The sequence below is a fragment of the Amphiprion ocellaris genome, chromosome 4 (assembly GCF_022539595.1).
Source record: "Amphiprion ocellaris isolate individual 3 ecotype Okinawa chromosome 4, ASM2253959v1, whole genome shotgun sequence".
Taxonomy (NCBI): Eukaryota; Metazoa; Chordata; class Actinopteri; family Pomacentridae; genus Amphiprion; species Amphiprion ocellaris.
The window spans coordinates 14,977,140-14,998,139 of NC_072769.1; the positions used below are offsets into that span (position 1 = coordinate 14,977,140).

Genomic DNA, 21,000 nt, shown 5'->3' on the forward strand with positions numbered 1-21,000 from the left:
GAATCGAGTTGCTGCAGCAGGAAAATGGCTCTGCATGACTTTTACAAAGCGATGTTACTCTCACATGGCGTGATCATTATGAATGGTTTAATAATTCATTCCCTACTCCCATATGGGGATTTAAGAATGTGCATCTGAGATCTGGACTGTAAGGAGACCAATTTACACACAACACGCCGTAACTTTTGTTGGCATTAACCAGTGTGCTTGCATCTACAAAGTGCTTGACTCACAGTTTGATCTTCTTAGTAGATATTAGTTAAACAGTGCAAATATTGTATAAATTAGAGGCCTTGTTGCTGTCTTGTGAAAACCATATACCATGTGTACTGGTAATTTTTTAACTTTTCAGATAAAGTGGAGGATTAAATTCTCTTTAGTGAGATGAAAAATTTTCCTCTTTCATGAATTAGCTTTAAAAGTTAATTGGGTTGTTGTCTCAAGGCTTAAAACAAGCTTTTTTGACTTAGTTCATAAAACATCTGTGCTTTGGAGATGCGTAGTTTTTCATAGCAGAGTTACACTTTGCAAAACGCAGCAATCTACAACCATTAATAAGTAAATAATCATTTGAGTAATTTTATTTATTGCAAAAAAGTTAAAATAGTTTCGATTTTCTGTGTCCTGTGACAGTAAACTGAATATAGGTGTTGGACTGCTGGTTAGATACAACAGGAAATTTTTGTCACCCCATTGGGCCAGTAAGTCTAAATTATTTATCAGTCAAGACTGAAAAGAAACTGCAGATAAACCAATCATGAAAACCATTTATAGTTGTTGTTTTACTTTTTTTTTTTACATTTTACCCTAACAAAGGACTAAACACAAAGAAAATGTACAAAAGAATGTATAAATGGTTGTCAATCCTTATATTCTCACATGAACCACTGAGAGGCTCTGTTATCAGCAGAAGTACATAGATGTAAGAGAATAGACATTGACGCATGATAAGTAATTAGTGCTGTATATACCTGAAATCTCAGTGTGCAACAAACATTTTGCTTTCAGTGGCAGCTTAGCTCTTTTACTGAAGTAGCTGTGGAATAATTTGCATTTTTAAACATTTTTTTAATGCCAAGAGCCGCATAATAATCAGGCAGACTCCTGAGCAAAGACTCAGCTCTCTGAAACTCTGCTGAATATGACTCCACTGAAGTAATTTCTTAACCCTAATGGTGAACTATAATTTTCAAAGGGGATTGCAAAATTGAGCCAATGTACATATATACGCTTGAAGTGTTCTGCGAGGTTATCGATGGGAACGGCTTGGATTCTCCCCTGCTCTCTCATTAACTCTCCTCCTTCCTTCTCCTTCCGCTCAATGGCCCAACTTTGCACTCCGTCTCTGGTGTATTGAACACACACACACACACACACACACACACATGCTGAATCACACACACACTTACGCACACTCACATGCAAGAAGTCTGTTTGCATACCAAAAGCATACTTCATAGCTCAAAGAAAATGAAAGCCGTATTAATTATACAGTCCGCGTTTGTGCGCGCACACACATACAAACAGCGAACAGGGGAGGGAGAGTGAGGGAGCAGTTATTTTATGTTTTTCCTCTGCGTCAAAGGAGACAGAGTGTGAGAATGATTGAGTCTCTCTGCGTCAGGGAGAGAGGGAATGAGTAATAGCGCAGAGGGAGAGAAAGAGTGCACTGTCTTCCCTCTTTAATGTGTGTGTGTGTGTGTTGTGTGTTTATGTGTATCTGCGTGCGTGCCGTCTACCCAGTATAACGCCCCCTCTGTGTCCCCGAGCCACTCTCTGTCACTCACACACACTGAGACTATTGTCAAGACATTGGGCGAGGCGCCCCAAGACATTTCTGTGGCACTGTGTCTGTCACGGGGTTGATAGGGCTGAGATGGGGTTCACACACACACACGCACAGTTGTGTTTCCATCACTTCGGAGGACAGTACATCGACCCATATTGATTTTCTGGAGACTCACCGTAACCACAGCGACCACTTGCCTTGCCATAACCCTTGACCTTAAACCAAGTCTTCACCCTTAACTATAAGAAATTCTGCTTTTTGTCCCCGAAAAGGGAGCCTGGTTCCCACAATGTGACAAATTTGTGTCCCTACTGTGTGAGTAACACAAGTACACACACACACACACACACACACACTCCGAAATATCCAATACACAAATATGCTGTCTTACCATTTTAGGTCAGATTTAGATGAAGGTAGGTGAGTTAATGCGACGCTCTCCTGCAGTGCGACGCATGTCTGAGTATATGTGTGTGTGTTTGCTCCAGTGTACTTCTGTGTGTGTTTGTAATTGTGTATGTGTCGCAAGGCCTACGTGGTGTTTGTTTGTATCTGACAGCACATTAGGCAAAGCTATCTTTAACCTTGTAAAATGACTGACACTGATTCTAAACTGACAGGATGGATTTCAGTTTGCCATAGCGCTCTGTCGTGTCAGCCTCTGTCAGCTCAGCCCGTCCACCCATTTTACAAAAGACAGGAGCGCCACAAAGGAGACGGGGTGTAAGTGAGAGAGAGGACGAGAAAACAAGAAGAAAACGAGAGCGATGCGGAGAAATATGCCAATTTTGATGAGTAAAATAGTTTGAAAAGTGGAGGAGAAAGAGGGAAAAAGGAACGGGATGCAGGAAGAGGAGCACGGGATGCTGAGAAAGAGAAAAAAATGAACAGAGGTGGCAGTGGAGGAGGGAGTCGGGGGGATAGAGACCTTGCTCTTGTATCCGGATGTCTCTGAGGTCCTTTATTGACTGTCTATTGTTCACAGCAGCACTCCTAATCACTCTCTACAGGGAGGTTGTGTGTGTGTGTGTGAGCCTGCTTTGGCCTTGTGTGTACAGCTACGTATCTTTAGCCTCATCCTCACTTTTACTCTTTCATACACTGGCCCCCACAGAGAGACTATTGTTCGCTCTTCGTCTGGTCAACCTTAATGGACAATAGCAGTGGGTGGGAAAAGCCTGTTCCTAACACGCATACTATTAGTCTAATGGTCCCCAACACACACACACACACAGACCGGGCAGTAAATTCCATCTAAATAACAGCCATACATATGTATGGTCTCTCTTACTCACGCATGCACACAGAAGGACAGTTGTACGCCACCATCCTGTTTGCATCTTTCTCAACAATGGCTGCTGTCATGGATATTATAAGAGATTACTGTTTTAAGGACTGGCAGTGGAAAGTGGCGAACATCACCAGCACACACAAACACACCAACAAAGGAGCTAATCTGAATCATGGGCATTTGTCCGGTAAGCCTCATTTTACATCTCACTCCATGAGCTTTTGTTTCTGTTTTGTTTTTTTTCCCCCTATAGACAGCCACGGCTGCACAAAAGGATAAACATTTCAAAGGCCAGACACTGTGAATAGAGTCAGTGATTTTCAATGTGTATCTGCAGGGTGGAGAGCCCAGATGGAGACAGGGAGAAGGGAGAAAGCACAATGCCAGAGTGGACAGCTTGATGATAACAAAGCTGGGGTGGATGGCGATGCAGTGGATCCGCACGCTCTCTGCGCCCGTCTCGCTTCTTCTGCTCATACCTACCAACTAAATACACACACCCACACACTTGCAGCAACTAGTTAGGGCTGTGATAGTGGATGCTTACCGCAGGGTTTGGCTTTAAATGCTCCCTATTTTATAAAAAAAAAAAAAAAAAAAAAAAAAGTGATTTGTGTCCGAGAAGCTTCAAGAATTTACATGCATGGCTTGCACGATGCATGAACTGTTTACTGGGGACAAGCATGCCAAGAGGCAGCAAAGGCTGGCAGTTCTAGCTTTGGCCACAGGGGGTCTCACAGCAGACTGCTGCAGTCTGAAGAGGAGTAAAGAGAGAGAGAGAGAGAGAGAGAGAGAGAGAGAGAGGGTCCGCATAGTGCCGATCAGATGACCTCGCTGCTGCAGTTAATGTTCTCTGGCGCTCCGACACAAGGCTAAGGCTCTCCCTCATACCGCGGGGCTGCTGTACTACAAGCTATTGTGGTAGTAGAGGTGGATTGTTGTTAGAGGTGTGTATGCAGGAGGCGAAAGATGAGGGGAGTGGAATAGGAGAGGGTTTTCTTGTTAGGGGAAAGAGGGAGCATGACACCAAGAAGGGATATGTTGCTAGAGTCAATTTCTGCAATCCTGTCACCCTTTTCCCAACATTCCTCTTTGTCTTCTTCCCCCTTTTTTCTCCTCTTTGTTCCCCTCTCTTGCCCTCCTCGTCTCCACCCCCCCTTCACTTTACTTTGCTTCTACTGCCGCACTTGCCCCCCTTTTTCCCTCTACCTCATGCCCCCTTTCCCTCCCTCTCCTCTCTCCCCGTCTCTCCCTCACTCCCTCTCTTCTTTCTCTCTCTGCAGTGCAGCACAGTGATTATCATTCCTCTCACAGAGTCAGGCCTGATAGTCAGATACTGCTGAGCACCCTTCTACATCACCTGCTTCTGGAGGGAGCAGTGGGGGAGCGATAGAACTGAGAGACAGAGGGAAAAGAGAGAAAGGGCAAGGGAGGGAAGAGAGTGATGAACTGCAGAAGAAGAAGAAAGGAGAGAGAAGAGAGAGGGGGGAGGGAAAAAATAGGGGGGGGAAACAGAAGCATGGAGAAGGGAGGATTGCTCTTACTGCAGAGGTGGTCCCACTGCAACATACATGCTGCATAGTTATAAATGTGTGAGCGTGCACACCTTCAAGTGCGAGCGCCAGAAAGCAGGTGTGTCTAATGTGTGCATTTACGATATCTGCATGGAAGCTCAGTGTGTGTGTGTGTGTGTGTGTGTGTGTGTGTTGTAGGTGTGTAATACGGCACCTTGGCTCATCAACATCTGCGAGTCAGACAGCTGAGGAAATGCTGTTCATATTGCTTCATCCCTCCCTGAGCTGAGTTTCAACCTGCTCCAAACCATTTTCTGCATTCTCCAAATGCCACAACAGTCCACGGTCTCACCCCCAAAGCATTCTTTATCTCTTCATTTCTACTTCAGACAGCCCCGTGGTCTGCAGTCTGTTTTTTCTTTGTCTGTTCCTTTTCTTTTGTCTGATTAACACTCTTCTGGTCGTCTGTGTTTTTTTTTCCTTTTGCTCATTCAACCATTTATCAGTGGCGTTATTCATCATCCATCTCCCACTTTGGTCTCTCAACACGTGTCTTTACCTGTCTGCTTGACCTCATGGCTTCACTGTGTGAGCTCAGCACAGCCTCAGAAAAGCCGCATTCCAGCACTGCACACGTCACTCGATAACAGCACCGAGGGCCTGAACACAGTTTTAGATCAGTTCTATATTTAAATAACCAGCGTAAATATATCATCGTGAAATGAATTGTTAACCCATCTGTCCTGTTCACGCAGCAACCACGAGATGCTTTCTGTCAGCATATTTTACCGTTTCTCCCCCTCGCTGCCTTTGATGCATAACTTAGCAGCTGACAGCAAAAAGGTTTTCAAAAGATTTTACAGCAATCTCTCAGAGATTTTATTAGCAAATATAGCAGCAGAGAAATTTTGACCGGTCGACTCAGTCGCTTAGTCAAAGTTTGGTTTGGTTTAGTTTCATTTACTGACCTCAGAGGTACAGTGTTAAAACACAGAGGAAAAGCAAGAAAAGTGTTAAAACAAAATGCGGGAGAAAGTTTTTTTGGGCAGATATTCGTGTGATTTTTCACCAGTACATTTCACACTTCAGGTACTTGTGGGAAAATCCCTCAACAGTATGAAACAAGACATCTGGAGTGGGTGAGAGAATGTTATTGTCAGTTAAAATGGCAGAGAACAATAGCAAAGAATGGCAACCTTTTAATTCAATGCGAGTAATGAAACATGTCATCAACGGAGTTGTCTAGTGTGAATCGATAGTGAAACAGTGTCTCCACACCAAGACCTTTACATGGCAGTTTAATCATGAAAAGTGGCAGCATCCCTGCTTTAACAGTCAATACAAGCTCATTATTTATCTATAATATCTGAACTGTAGCACACTCACAGTTATTGACTTCGCTTATTCATTCCAACATCCACTCCGCTTCCAAAGTATGAGCATATTCACATTTGCTGGCTGCATTAACGCAACACGATTTCTAAACGGAGGCAAAACAAGAGAACAGCCAAAGGTCATTTTGACTGATCAGCATTCCAGATATGAAGTCTGGACCGTACCCATGTGGTGTCAACACAAGCATATTAGTTTTCACTGTGTGCTGTGGTGGCATAGTGCAGTATCACCTTACTCATTTTGCACAGTTATAACTGTAATATGCATAAGACTGACATTTTATCAGCTCAGTTATTTTTAGGTAGTAAATAAGCCATCGCATTATGAGGAGCAGGAAGACGTGACACAGTTTGATGATATAAATGTGATGTTAGACGTCCATATTGATCTGACATCTGAATATCACATTTCTGCTCATCCGGAGCTGTTCGAAAGCTACATCAAAATATTCTCTAAACACTTATTTACTAATTTAATTGTGTTCTTTGCAAACTAATTATTCGGCTATTACACATATTACGTTTAAATGCCATGGTTATTCTAGCCATTCAATAGGTCATTCTGCCCACTCGAGCTGCTAAGCCTCTTAAAGAATTCCATAAATCGAGCCTTTAATTGAGACTTTCACTATCCCATGAGGGTCACACAATCCAATTTCTGGCAGGGAAAAAAATAATCATATTTAAAAAATATTGACGCTTGGCATCAAACATAATGTGTTCTCGGGCTTAAAATGACCAGTCAAGGACAACTGGCAGGGAAATTACAAAGCTGCACCCCCTCAGTCAGCGTTAGGAATATTTCAGGTGTCTGCAGGGAGCGATTACAAACAGCATGTCAGTTGTCTGCTTGATTGACGTTTGGCTCATGAAATTGTCTGACTTCTGCTTGATGCAACACAAATACATAACCATCATGGAGGGAAAAATATATATATTTTACCTCCAGTTGCTTATTTTCTAAGCACACTAACAAATGCAAACACGCAGCAATACATTAGGTGAAGAAATATGAATAAACAGTCACATACTATGTAGTATAAGACCAGCTAACGGCAATTTCAATGATGAACATCTGTGAAAAAACTCTCAATCTTTTCTCCTTCTGAGCTATCAAATGTTTGAATCAGTTCTGCCACAGTCTTTTACATTTACTGACTTGTTTTCTAGTTTTATCTTCAATTCTAGAAAACAAGTGGTATAAAGCAAGAAAAAAAGCATCTTTTATGTAATTAAGCCCAAAAGTAATTATTGAATCTCCTTGATGAGATCCACACTTATCAAATATCAATTCAAGAGCAAAAAGCTTTGATATGCTGTCAGTAGATAATAATTTTTTTAAAAATGTTGGTATCAGCCCCTAACAAGCCATATCAGGCAAACTCCAATAAAATTTGCTGCAAAAAATGAATTATTTTAAGTTTGTTTGTTCTGTATTTAGTATTCTAAATGTGGCCTTAAAAGCATAACGTGGTGGTAAAGGTTAAATAAGACATACAGTAGGTTTGAGCATTTGGTCCCCTATAAAGTATTTATGAGTCTGTTTGCATGCAACGTGACTTGGAGTTGAGTGAACGGATGAACAAATTAGTGTCCATAGAGAGAATCTGGCTTCCAGTCTAAACATAGTTACAATCAACATACCGAGAGAGCGACTAAACAATATAATGTACAGGTAACAAACTAATAAATAATAAAACCAGCCATAAAGTGGTGGCTCCCACACTGTACACAGGTGATGTTAAACATGAATGAGAATGGGAGCCAAAGGGAAAAGTGGCTCTAGTCCTACAACCGTATTTGTAGTTTTGGTTTATGCATAAGCCGCATCCTGTCAATTCATTATGCAGACCAGAGTGTAGCAGGGCATAGGCAAACACAAACAGACACCGGTGTCTAAACGTGCTCTCACACACATCAGCAGTCAGATGTGCAGACACACACACATGTGTTGAATATGCAGACACATGTAACGAGAAGAGAGGGAGACTGTTAATTAACTAGAGCTCGTTAATTCTCTTTGAACCGACAGCGAGGAGGTTTACACACTAATTACCTTGATGACTGAGCCAACCTGTGCACGTACACACACACACACACGCCATGTCCTCACATGACAAACACACACGACTGTACTCTCACAGGCTGACATAACACATCCAGCAAGCTTTGGGAGTCTCACACTCATACACAGCTGTAGAACACAAACATAAAGGTGTGAAGTCTCACTCATAAGCATAAGCATATGAAGACACACGTGCACTGCAACACACTCTTGCCCTGAAATGAAAGCTATATTAGGAGCTCTTTTTTTTTTTTTTTTTTTTTTTTTTTTTGTTGCTCCAGAGCTGTTAGATTCAGATGGATAAGTTTATTCTTAGTTCAGACCCATCATGCTTCTGTTTGATTCATACTGATCTGCCAGAAATAACTTCACAATAACTCCCATACTGTATCACAGTACTCGTAGCCTTGTACAATATGGTTGCGCTACATGCACGCACATGCAAAAAACGCGCACACACCCACTCGTATACACTCGCTGTGCCGTGTGGATGAGTGAAGCTCCCATGTCAGTATTGAACTGTAATGGCCCGTGTCAGATTAAGGGGAAGGTTTTTTTTATGTCCTCTGTCAAACTCAATTAATATTCCATCAGGCATGAATTCATAGGCCACACTGGACCTTAGCCAGTTCATCCGAATGTGTGTGCGTTCTCATTTCTAAATGTGTGTCAGCATCCAGTAGATATTTGGGATGTATAGTATCCAGCCTTTATTGCAATTCCTCGTTCAAATGCTAGAAAGCACACATATATACACGCAAACATTCTTTCTGAGTCAGGTTGGGAAACGTCAAGGAATGCTTCCAGAGATATTTTTTCAATACAAAGCTAGAAGCTGATAAAGCAAAGAGGAAATAATCAGAGATCCGTTTAGGAAAAGAAGCCAGACATGTATAAACCTTTTTTTTTTAAATCCATACTGATAGATATAGGTAGCAGAAGTATGAGAGTTAAAAGCCAAATTTGGAAGAAAAGTGAGGCTCCAGTGATAAGAAGCAAGAGTCCAAAAGATGTGAAAATGTAGGATTTGGCAAAAGAAAAGATAAGAAGTTTGTCAATGAGGGAAGGACTTTGAGACAGAGAAGATGGAAGATGAGAGAAAACGAGGGAAAAAAAGGGGGTTAGAGAGTGTAGAGGAGTTATGGGTCAATAAAGCCTGCTGTGGGGGAGTGAAGAGGGACTCATAACGAGGTCAAGGACACATCATCGATCGCCACATCATAAAGCTGACTGGCAAGGAGAAGAACGGATGGAGGAGGAGGAAGCGAGCGGGAAGAGAAAAGAGGGAGAGTTACAGCTGTGAAAAGGAGAGTTGACTCCAGCATCGGCCGAAAGAAAAGAAGGACAGAGGGAGAGAAAGAGAAAATAAAATTATCAGGATGAAGGAATGAAAGGGGGCAGCTCTGGCCAGAGAGAGGGTTGGAGGGAAATTGAATTAGATGGAATCATAGCTGAACAGATGAATTCTGTAATAGAACACACACAGAGAGCAAACCAGCAGCAGACCTCCAATACGAGTAACTCACTCTTTGTCAATCAAGAGCTGCCCTGTGGCACAGGCCTGGATTTCTGCATTCAGCCAGTAATCCTAGCCCCAGTTTGTGCCTCTCGTGTGTTACATTCAAGTCACAGAGCTAAACGTTCAGTTTCCAAAAGTATACATAAATGGCCATCTTTGAAAAGCCCACCGGGTTTTTAGCCATGCTAGCAGAATAGCTAATGGGTTAGCTTTGATTGAAATATCACAAGAGCTGCTTTTTTTTTTGCAGACATTCGTGCTCCACAGAGGATGAAACCCACAAACCTTTCTGATTGTCTGACTTTCTAAACATATTTGTGTAACTTCACAACTATTGAATCGATTTTTATGAAATTTGGTGCACGCTTGTCGGCTACATTGTAAATGAGGGCCTTTATACCTCAGTGAGTTTGAATAAAGGTTTGACAAGCAAATTATCCTCTGACTTTTCATAAAGTTCCATCATCAAGTCAATATTTGAATCCTTCTAAGACTAAATATCTGAAAATCTATTGACTATCCCCTAAGTGTCAGCTATGCTTTATGTTTAGTGCTAAATTAACAATATTCACAGCATTCAAATAGGTTAAAAATTTAAGATAAAATACTACTCCACCAAGGGACCTGGTGGAATTATGTGACAGTCGGCATACGTTTGTCTGTTTGTCTGTCTGTGCGCAACATTACTCAAAAACGGACTAACAGATTTGGATGAAATTTTCAGGGAATGTCATAAATGACACAAGGACCACTGATTAGATTTTGGCAGTGGTGGGGCTTATTGTCTGGATCCACGGATTTGTTAAAGATTTCTATATCATTATGAGATAGCGGCACGGCCTCACTGTAACTATGACAACAAGTGGACGATACATCAGCGTCCTGCTGACGATCACATGATTGCGATCCTACTACAAATCCACGGACTTATCGGGACTTATCTGTCGGAAATCATACAACAACTGAGAAGCCTTGGCGGAGTACTGCTCTCTCTGAGTGCTTTTCTTGTTGTTACTGTGATTAATATACAATTAATGTACAAAAGTTAGCATTTAACTCCTCTGTGTACAGCCTCACAGGGCTGCATGCTTGTAGACTAAGTGTTTCTTCTTGAACATCATTAGTGTTCTGAAGATATTTCAAGAAGACTCTTTTAGCCTCCTGGATTTAAAAAAAAATCAATATGTTCTACAAAGAAAAGATTTTTAGCTAGTTTCTCAGGTTGTTTATTTCCAAGTCTTTGTAGCTATTATAGACACTGACCTTGATGTTGTTTTACAGAAATTTTCTCAATTTCTGGTTCACATTTTACAAAATGAGCAATGAGCAATGCCAAGTAAGGGTTAGAACATTTTCTGTTGTGGGAAATATTTAACATTTTTCCTTTCAGATGGCCAGAAAATGTTTAATGATAAACTACCTACTGTGTGTTTTTCAAGGATTTGTGACTATTTTTTGGTATCTTTAACTCATGAGAAGCACAAAATGTTGCTAACAATGTTCCCACCCTCTCTAATTTTCTTTCCTTCTTTCACTGTCTGCTGTTCTCTGAACAGAAGGCTGGAGGAGAGCTGTGTGTTGGGATATTGTTTTTGCTTGTTGTCTTGTGATCAAAAGTAATTAGAATTTTACATCATTATCATGAAATGAATATTCTGTGATGATGAAAAAAAGACATCCTGCCATGATGTTGAGTTATTATTATTCTGTGATCCTGAGAAAACAGCTTTGACAGGCTGTTAAGTCAAGAAGGAATTATTTGTGATGCTGACACCTCTGATCTCAGAGAACAAACTTATGGTGAGATCACAAATTAACTTTTTTCATAGCAAGAAAAATAAATGATCCTACCCATAGTCTTCACACTCTTTCGCCCTCTCCACCCTCTCTGCCCCTTGTCTAAATAAGTGGAAACGAGGTTGGTCTGCTTCATCTCAGCTCTAAAAATACATGGCCGTCTGTGGAGAGTTAGGATGAAGCCACTGAGATTCCAAGAACTGCTGGTTTTCCACTAGACTAACATTTCTTCTTGTTCCTCAGCCTTGCTTGAGCTCGCCGTCCCTGCTGTCTGAGTCACTTTCTCTCATCCCCCCTTTCATGTGAACATTGCTAAGAAGTGGCAGAAGAAACAAGTGCTCCGTTAATTTCCCCCCATCTGCTTAATTAATTTCGCTGTGTTCGTCTCTTCACTTGTCCTGCGCCTTCATTAGGTGCTTCTTTTCATTCTGTGCTTGGAAGAAAAAGGAGAATTGGTACAGTTTGGGCTTTTTCTACCAGCCCTCCATCCATTTCCCTCCAGATTATCCTGAGATGACATTCTGAGCTGAAGTTTTTCCGCCCTAATCTGCTTCTTCCCTCTGTTCCATCACTTCCTCTCTATACGCTACATGTTTCAAAGCAGATCTAGATTGAAAGGGTTGTAATTTTGTGAGCAGATAAATGAGTATGAGAGGAGATAGGAGGGATGTTGTATAGAAATGGGCTTCCTGGTGCAGTGTGATCCCTCCAGGCCAGACGGAGTCATTTAACTCTCTCTGATATTCTCTCAGCATGGACTTATTGCAGTCTTTTCTTTACCCTTCTCCATAGTGAAAACTTCTCTGCTAACGAGACTGGGTTGATTTTTGTATCAGAATCGTAGCAGGTGCGATACTTTGTGTGAGTTATGTCTTTTATTAGTCAGGATCCACACATATGTGTTTCATTAACGCCTGACGGGGGGCGTGAGTGACGTTTTGGGGAACTGTCTGACATTATTATAATATAAACAGGATTTGATTGGCTGGATCCTGTACTTCCGCTTACAAAGTTGAACTTTTCTCAGTTTTCCACCGCAAGCAAAGCAAAATAACAGATTCCTAATCTGATTTGATCACATCTCTTCCTTCAAAGTGAAGGAGAAATAAGACAGCTGAAACTTGAAACTTTTATGTGGGGGTCCTGCCATTTTCACAAAAGCAGTTTTGGACACAATGGATCACGCTGCTCCCCAGCATTGGATGTTTGAGGACTGTAATGCTAGTTGGTGTCACGATAGCCGATTGACAAGAGTTTCCCTTCCTTGAATCAGGAAACTAATACAGACTACATTGGTTTTTTTTAACTGCACAAACTCTGATTGGATGAATATTTGAATAATATAGGGATATTTCCTCCCGGATTTCAAATCTGATCCAATATGGCAGCTCATTTTGAAGCTTTCTCTGATATTACAAAAATAGTTCAGCATTAGTGGCAAGAAATAATCTATGCAGTTGCTGAATCTGGCTTCACTTTAGATTGGCAACAGTTAGTTTAAACAAGTTTTTCTGGAGTTCCCAGAGGCACCAAGTCATTCTGGATGCCCCTGATTTGCTTAAAGTAGCTAAGACCTCAAATATAGGCAAATAAGTTGCCAGCATGATGCTTCCTCCTTCCACAAGGTAGTGATACCAGAATGCATTGCATGGCTGCTGACATAGACAGTGAATGGGAAGTGTGGAAATGACGGATGTGTGAACATTATTGAAAATACTTTTAGGGCAGGATGGTTATCAGTGGTGGTTGATGGTTCTCTGGTTCTGATTCAAGAAAAGACAGAACATACCAAATACTAATATCAGAATGGAAATTCAATTACTTGTAAGCGAAAATAACTGTAAAAAAAAAACTGCACAAAATGAGGCCGATAGTATTCATTACTGTCAAGAAATCACTCAGCCCAAAGCCCATTAGTTGATTCTGAAGATGTAAATAGAAAAAAGTAGTTCACAAATATACAGTCTATGGTATGTAGTTATGTTTTTAAAAGGCTCTTTAAACAGCTAGGAGCCATACTTTTGGCACTGCAGTGAATTGTTCAGTTTTGTTGGCTATTTTAGCCATCCAATAATACACATTTGGTTCTACAGATAAATCTCCTATATAGAGCATGCTGGTCTAGTGGGATTGACTTCACTGCACAGTGGAAATATATTAGGCTTTGGACACACCAAGACTTTTTTACTAAGCTCAGTATATAACAGGCATTTGTTCACTATAGAAGAAATGTAGAATATCATCAGATTTATCGCTTAACATCCTCCACTTATTTCAATAGAGGATCAGCTAAGTGTTTTTGTGAGTGGACTCTGTATTACCCAGCTGCTACTATTAGGCACCATTCCAGATGAGAAGTGAGTGTCTTCAGGCAGCCCAGAGGTTTGTAAACATCATTCATGTCCAGCAGCCTTAATCTAGACTGGGATTAAAAGCCAACGAAAAACTTTGAAAGACCGCCGTGATTGGTTGATGATTATTGCCCTGCATTGTAGCAGCTAAGCCTATAATCAAGGCGAACACTATCAGATAATCCCAAAATGTCTTTGCAGACCCCTGCCCAGCAGCCTAATCCTCCGATTTAGAATCTCAGATTAGGAGTCCTGGATGATTAATCCCATATTGTGTGTTTATGTTCTCTACAGGGGACCCTCCGCCGGGTGACCTTCTCCGTGGTGAGCCAGGCCCAGGACGGTGGTTGCTATGACAGCGGCCTGGAGGACTCGGAGACGCCGAGCAGCAAGAGTTCATCAGGGCCACGGCTGGGAGCTCTGCCGCTTCCCGAGGAAGGCTACGAGCGAACCACTCCAGAGGGCAGCGTTGGGGAAGAGGAGCATGTGGAGAATGGTACACAAACACCCACTCAAATCATACAGCAAATCACACAGCCCACAGAAGTTGACGAATTCAATGGGCTGCCAGATGCATTCACTTATATTTCTTGTTTCTCAAGGCTGTGAGCACCACATACTGTGAAAAGGCTTAGACATGTTTTAATTATACATATATCCTCTTTATAACACACACACACACACACACACACACACACACACTTTCACTGTGGCCTTCACTTGCATTCAAGGTCTAAATATTGTGTATTATGTGAAGAAGTTTTTTTTTTAGAAAAGCTATTGTGTAGCAGTGTGCTATGGCAGTGGCTCAACCTTGGCCTCGCCCTAAGCCTCCCTTTCACCGACAAAATTGTGCTTTCACCACTTTTTTCCCCGACTCTTTGTCAAAGATATTGAGAAGTAAGAGAATTTTTTTAGTTTTATTTTAATCTTTCCTGTCCTTTCTCCTCTGTGTGCCACGCCAGAGCCAGAGCAACGGTGACAAAACACCGAGGTCACCGAGACCTTGGCGACTGGCAACTTCTCGTGTTGCAGTTAAATGCTGCTTTTCAACCAGTGTGTGAAATCAAGAGTTGTTGTTTTTTTTTGTGCGGATTTTTTTTCTTTGCGGAGTTTAATAAGTTTTCGTCATGGTCAGATGGAGAGAGGAATGGAACAGAGAACTCATTGTGTTGGTTATAATTATACTGCATAATTATGTGCTTGTTTGGTTTCACATGAATTTGCTTTCACTGCTGCTGCTGTTGCTGCTGTACGTATTCAGCAGAAATTAGTTTTGAGAGCACAACGGAAATATTTAATTTCCTGTGGTAAATTCAAATAAAGTAGAATTTAGAAAATCAGCCTGTAAATGAATGTGCTGCTTTCACATGGTCATTAAATGTGAAGGAATGTACAATTTTACAACTGTACTGTTGGCAGGAAGGTCATGTTTACCTCATCCATCATCTTTAGAATTCCAGTCTCCATTTAAAATGTTGTCGGCATTGACTCAGAAATGATCGGTTTACTTATATAATAACCTTTGACCCAGCAGGACATCAGCCTTCAGTCTCTGGTGGCCTCACTAACCTCCTGAACTGGCCCTCATGGGACATACATAGAAAATATAGAACTTTATCTTTTCCAAGCGTGTGAGGAAATTTAGATATGTCATTCAGATTTGAGATAATCATCTTCTCTTTGGCCTTAATAGTTGTTTTCTTTTACCTAAACTTTCACCTTTCTTGTAATGCTGAGCACGGCTTTGGTTTTTTTAAACGTTCTTTGTAAGTCAGCAGTTTTCATTTTGCTCCAGCAGCATTTTTTTTTCCTGCCTTTCTCGTTTCCTTCGAATTCCCCCTCACTTATAACCCCAGTCTCTCTCTCTCTTTTTTTTTTTTAAACTATTTTTATTTCTCCCTCACCCAATCTTCAACTCATCCCATGTGAGGTGCAGGTACTTTTTATTTAATTGTCTCCTCATTGTGGCCCATTGTGCACAATATAATTGTAGCTTCCCCAGTTCAGTTCTGATTGGGGACCTTTGCTGCGTGACATTCCCCTTCTCTTTTTCTCCTCCCAATTCCTGTGTGGGTCTCTATTAAGTAAGGGCACCACAACAAAACAACAGAAAAACAACATTTATCTCTTCTTTTTACCCTTTTTTTTGGTCTCTTTCTTGTATCCAGATGCCAGACAGCTGCCAGATGTAGCTCTGACAGGGAAGTGTACCAGAGAGTGTGATGAGTTTGGCCACTCTGACACTTGTTGGATGCCTGTCCGCCCTTCGCCTCGGCTGCGTCAGCGCCACGGCAGCGACCCCCCACGACTCTCCACCTTCGCCCCGGGAGATGACAACAACAATCTCCGTGGTAACGACCATGAGAGTGACAGCGAGAGCGCCGGCAGCGCGGGGAGCTCGGAGCCCGGAGTGGTCGTCAGCGGAGAAGGTCAGCGATTACCGTTAGCCAACGGGGATCCTCTCGGCACCCTGGGCAGCGGAGATCGCAACAGGAACATGGGTGATCACAACCGCAACCTTCTAAACCGCAAGATGACTTCGGCATCCTATGACACGTTCAGCAGCGCGGGCTTCGGCAGGCGCCAACCAGAGGAGGAAGGAGGAGAAGGCCAGAACCCACCCGAGGTCATACCACTGACGCGGACAGGAGGGGACTACAAGACCACATCCTGCCTCACGTTGTCGCGCCGTGAGGTCTACCTGTGACAGGCCTGTAATGGAGCAGAACCCTCACCATGCTACTCCCTGTTTGGACAAAGAGGGAGGCTTAAAGACTTTACTGGCAAGTGATCATTCTGGAGGGCCTTTTAACCTGTGAAGATGTGAAAATGTCAGAAAAGAGATTTTCCAAAGGCCATTATCAAATTGGAACTTTTGGATTCTGACTAATATTTATAGGCATTTAAACTCTAGCAAGCGATGGATCAACTCCTTGGAGAGCTCTAACCAGGAGTGCTTTCTAAAAAAAAAATTTTACTGAAAAGTTACCTACAGGCAAAGATCCTACTATATCTGTCTGGAGAAGGACAACTTCATCTTCTCTTCTTTTTACTTGAACCCAATGCATGTCTGACCCTTTGCCACAGAGGGGTTTGTGTGAAGAAGAGGGAGAGATTGAATCAGTGTAAAATCCTGATGCTATAAATGCCTGGGCGCATATAAAACTGAGGCTGCAGCAGTTCAGAATGGACTCAGCTGGTGAACCATCTGCTGAAAACACTGCTGAGGTTTCATCTAATCAAAATAGATAAAAAGAAGTAACGGGTCTTTGATTGAGTTATTTGGATCTAATTCAAACCAATCAAACTTTTCTAATGCCTAATCAAGTCTATCGTAACACAAGAGGGGGATCTTAACCAACCAAACTGCTAATCCTGGGAGAATCTTAGGACATAAACAGAGTTTAAAGTACACACAAGTGTGGTCGCTGTACAGTTCAACAACAGAAAAAACGGTCCTGATCTGAGAAATCAGGCGGTGTTCTTTCAAAACACAAATGATTCAGAACAAACAGCAACAATATGAAAACAGAGACTTTTTTTTTTTTACGTTGATCATACGTAACTATTAAAAATACAAGGTTCTCATAGAGTGTCAGTAGTGCCACAGTATTCTGGCGTGTGACAATATGTTTATTATTTTTGCCTTTACACCCAGTCTGTATGTATATATTGTATGTGTGTATTTGATAAAAACGGCGGCGTTATCTCTTCATGCTGCTGTCCTCCGTTTCATAGTAGACTGAGGTGCTGAATTCATCCACAGACAGTGTTCATGTATGATAACTGTTCTATCGCATACACATGCACACACACATGCGTGCATGCAAGCACTGACACACACACACACACACACACACACACACACAGACCTTCGCATGTAGACACAAACTCATACGGTGCATTTACAGAATGTGAACATGCATAGAGCCACAGTTTGTGACATGATTCAGTGGCTGTGTAACATAAAGTGTATAATAACTTGCATTAACTTTCATACAGAAACATCGAGCCAACATATACACACACATGAAATATACTGAAACATAAGTAAACACACAAACACAACACACAGTTCATGTGCACCAAGTGTGTATGTGATTTTTAATCATGTTTTTTTTTTTTTAACATATTGTCTCATTGAACTAGCTGTAGCATTTTGCCTGCTCCCCTCCAGCCAGTATTTAAACATGATATGTATTTAAATAATTACTCATCTCTCAGACTGATGTGTGAGGCTGCATTAAAGGGAATTTCAATAACATCTTCTGTAAGTAACAATAGAAAAATGTGGGAATAGGAGATATTCTGCATACTGTAAGTAGGACTCATAGAAAAAACAAATTTCCGTAAGTTCAAAAAAGGAAAGGAAAAAGAGACTCTGCATGAAAGAAAGATAACTTTTTTCTCTTTATTAAAGTACATTCTTTTTTGAGTACCACGCCTATTTGGATACGTCTGTAATAAATGTGTGTGCTTAGGGGGAAATGGAGATAATGATGACAGCGAGGGAGTTAGCGTCAGTCTGTTACTTCTTTATCGTGAAGCGAGTTTGGGGTAACCTTGGGCACCTTTTGCTCAGTTTCCACGGCCTGAAGTTGGCACAAAGGGTGCCGGAGGCTATAAGAAAGAAAATAAAGAAAGAACAAAAATGTGTGGTGGAAGCGAGGAGCTTTGCAGCGACCCGTTTCACCGCACAGTACTGACCTGAACACGCCCATACTGCTGTGCTGAACTGCGCAGATAACAGACTCCTTCACGTTCGTCCTTCCCATCAGCCACCGCACGACTTCCGACACACTCTGCTGCATCGGGTTGAGGAGTGGGTGTGGATCGAGGCCAACACATCTTAATTCCCATCATCAGTGTGTGGCTCAGTGGTGTGATAGGGATAATAGGGTTAGGTCGTCCCTGTGGTCTTAATGAGTTTCCTTTCTCCTCTCTTCTCCTCCCTTGATCTGCGCTGAGCTCATTAATGTCTGGATAGGCGAACGTAACACGGCTGCAAATTGCCAGTAAGCGTGTCTCTTAATTTTTCTGATTGTTTCGGTCGAGATGAGGCGGGAAAAAAAAAAACAGAACCAACTCAGGTGTGCAACAGTGTTTAACCTCCTCGCACTGCTGCTGCTTGACTGAAAAATAACTCAACGTCTGAAAACGGTAGCAGTTGTCATGATGCCTACTTACATTTTACAGAGGTAATTAGGATGAGAAATGCTCTATGCGTGTAATTACACTTTGTAGACCTGTATATACGTTACAACTCTGTGAACAGCAGCCTTCACCGCTGAACCCACTGATGTATCTACTCCCTAAGCCTTCATTACCCCTAAATCCAACCACATGGCTGTTTACTGAGCTCTGGTATCGACGAACTGTGCCGAGGATGTAACAACATAACGTTTGGAATTTCTCTGTTCATGGAGACTTTATGTTGATTGGTGGAAACAATCACGATATCCTGCATGTACTGAGAGACAAAAGGACACATGCTCATTCTCTGGGAGAAGGAGTTGAGATAAATGTGTCTCAGTACCTCGGATATCAGAAAGCGAGTTTGGGAAAGAGACTCCTAACGCAGCCCTGCCTCTTCAAAGCGGCAGATATTTCTTCAAAACTGCTGTTTTATGGCAGTTCCATGATGGCACCTTTCAAAAACCCTCAAATCTGGATTTTAGGTGGAACTTGCTCTACATGATTCTGTGTGGGTGTGTCCTTTTTTATACTGCACGTTTAAACATGAATACGTTTCAGTCTACTGCATAACACAAGAGGGGAGACAGACAGAGAAGAGCATCGTGTCTGAGATCTATCATCCGCTAATCGAGACATTTTTTAAAAAAACAGACACTTCAGTGGACATCATGTACCTGTCATCCCCCCTCGTGCTGTTACTCCTAGCCATGTACAGATAAAACTACACTGTAGAAACAGACAACTGAAAACCATAACAGACAATGGCATGCTTAAGGTTCAAATCTGCACTTGAGAAAAAAAAATAAGGAAAAATAACTATTTTTATTTTCCTCTTCTTTGTTTTCTTTTCTTAAGGGACTGGCTCTGTTTTTTCGCTGCTCCCTTCCTGTAATTACTTAATGAACTAATTGCATTTGCTATGATGAGGAAGAAGAGGAGCTGTCAACGAATGGTTTGGTATGAAGATGAATCATGTAAAAGTTTGACTTTGACATTAAAAACTTCAAACACTCTTGTGTGGCTGTTAACTTGAAATATTCGCCTCAAGAATATGAGATGCCCAATTATTGATAGCGAGACGACACATAAAAGTAGAAAAACTTTCAGGGAAGTGATATTAGACACTTTTAAGCCTTTATTCATTCATGCCCACAGGAACCGGCTGCACCTGCAGACATGATGTTCTCATTAACAGCTTTTAACTGATTAGTAAGTGACATATTAATTAGTAATGGAGCTTTTATTTGAAAGTGGTGCACGAAGAAATCTTCAATCAGTGGCGGCTTGCTCATATGGTTTCCATTGGAGACATCAAAATTCACCGTTCCATAAAACCTGACCAAATTTCTGCTGATGAAGACCATTTGAAGCAGTCAATAGTCCAGAACAAACTGCTGAGCAGACCTTGAGTGAAGATTGTAAAGGTTGTTCTGTCACCTGTGTTTTCCAAGGTCAAAAATGAATCGAGAAGTAAAATTTTTAAACCGTTTTCATGCAGAACCAACAGCAGCATTTAATATATGATGTCAATTTACAGCTGGCTGACGTCAATCTGTTTTGAGTATTTAGCCACTAAAGTGTGGCACAATCCATCAATTTTATCTTTGAAAAGTGAACATTCTGAACTGGATCCTGCTACAAGAAAAGTTTTCAAATGGAGAAGCAATTTGGACTTATCTGACAATGTTTCACAGGTGTTAACTGCTGTGAAGATTAGTGTGAAGGACTCTAAAAGTCACAAAAAAAAAAACAAAACTCCCGCAATCTGTAATTTGTTTTGTCAAGTATGCAACACTGGCACCAGGTGGTCATGCATCAGAATTACTTCCTCTCTGTTTCAGATTTTAAATATGCAGGAGAGAAGAATCAGTAAAAGCAAAGCGGAAGAAAGACAACACATTTTAGTGTTGCAGATCTATAGAGACATCATTTCCAGTCAAACGACGCATCTGCTGGTTTAATTTATAGGTAGAATGTAGCGTCACATGCTTGTTCTGTTGTAATAAAACACAGACATTCAATGTGACACAATCTGGAAAATGATCATCCATGAGTAGAAGGCTCTTCATGTTTCACATTTG

General features: G+C 41.5%; 1 protein-coding gene across 1 annotated transcript in view; it reads left to right on the forward strand.

Moving 5' to 3' along the window:
• The window catches only part of pcdh7a (protocadherin 7a), a 42,697-nt gene extending 22,766 nt beyond the window's left edge, over positions 1-19,931 (forward strand). The window contains exons 5-6 of the mRNA XM_023267991.3: positions 14,015-14,216; positions 15,892-19,931. Of these exons, the coding sequence (XP_023123759.2) occupies positions 14,015-14,216; positions 15,892-16,430 (741 nt within the window). The 3' untranslated portion in view covers positions 16,431-19,931. The remainder of the gene's footprint in view (positions 1-14,014; positions 14,217-15,891) is intronic.
• The last annotated feature ends 1,069 nt before the right edge of the window (positions 19,932-21,000 follow it).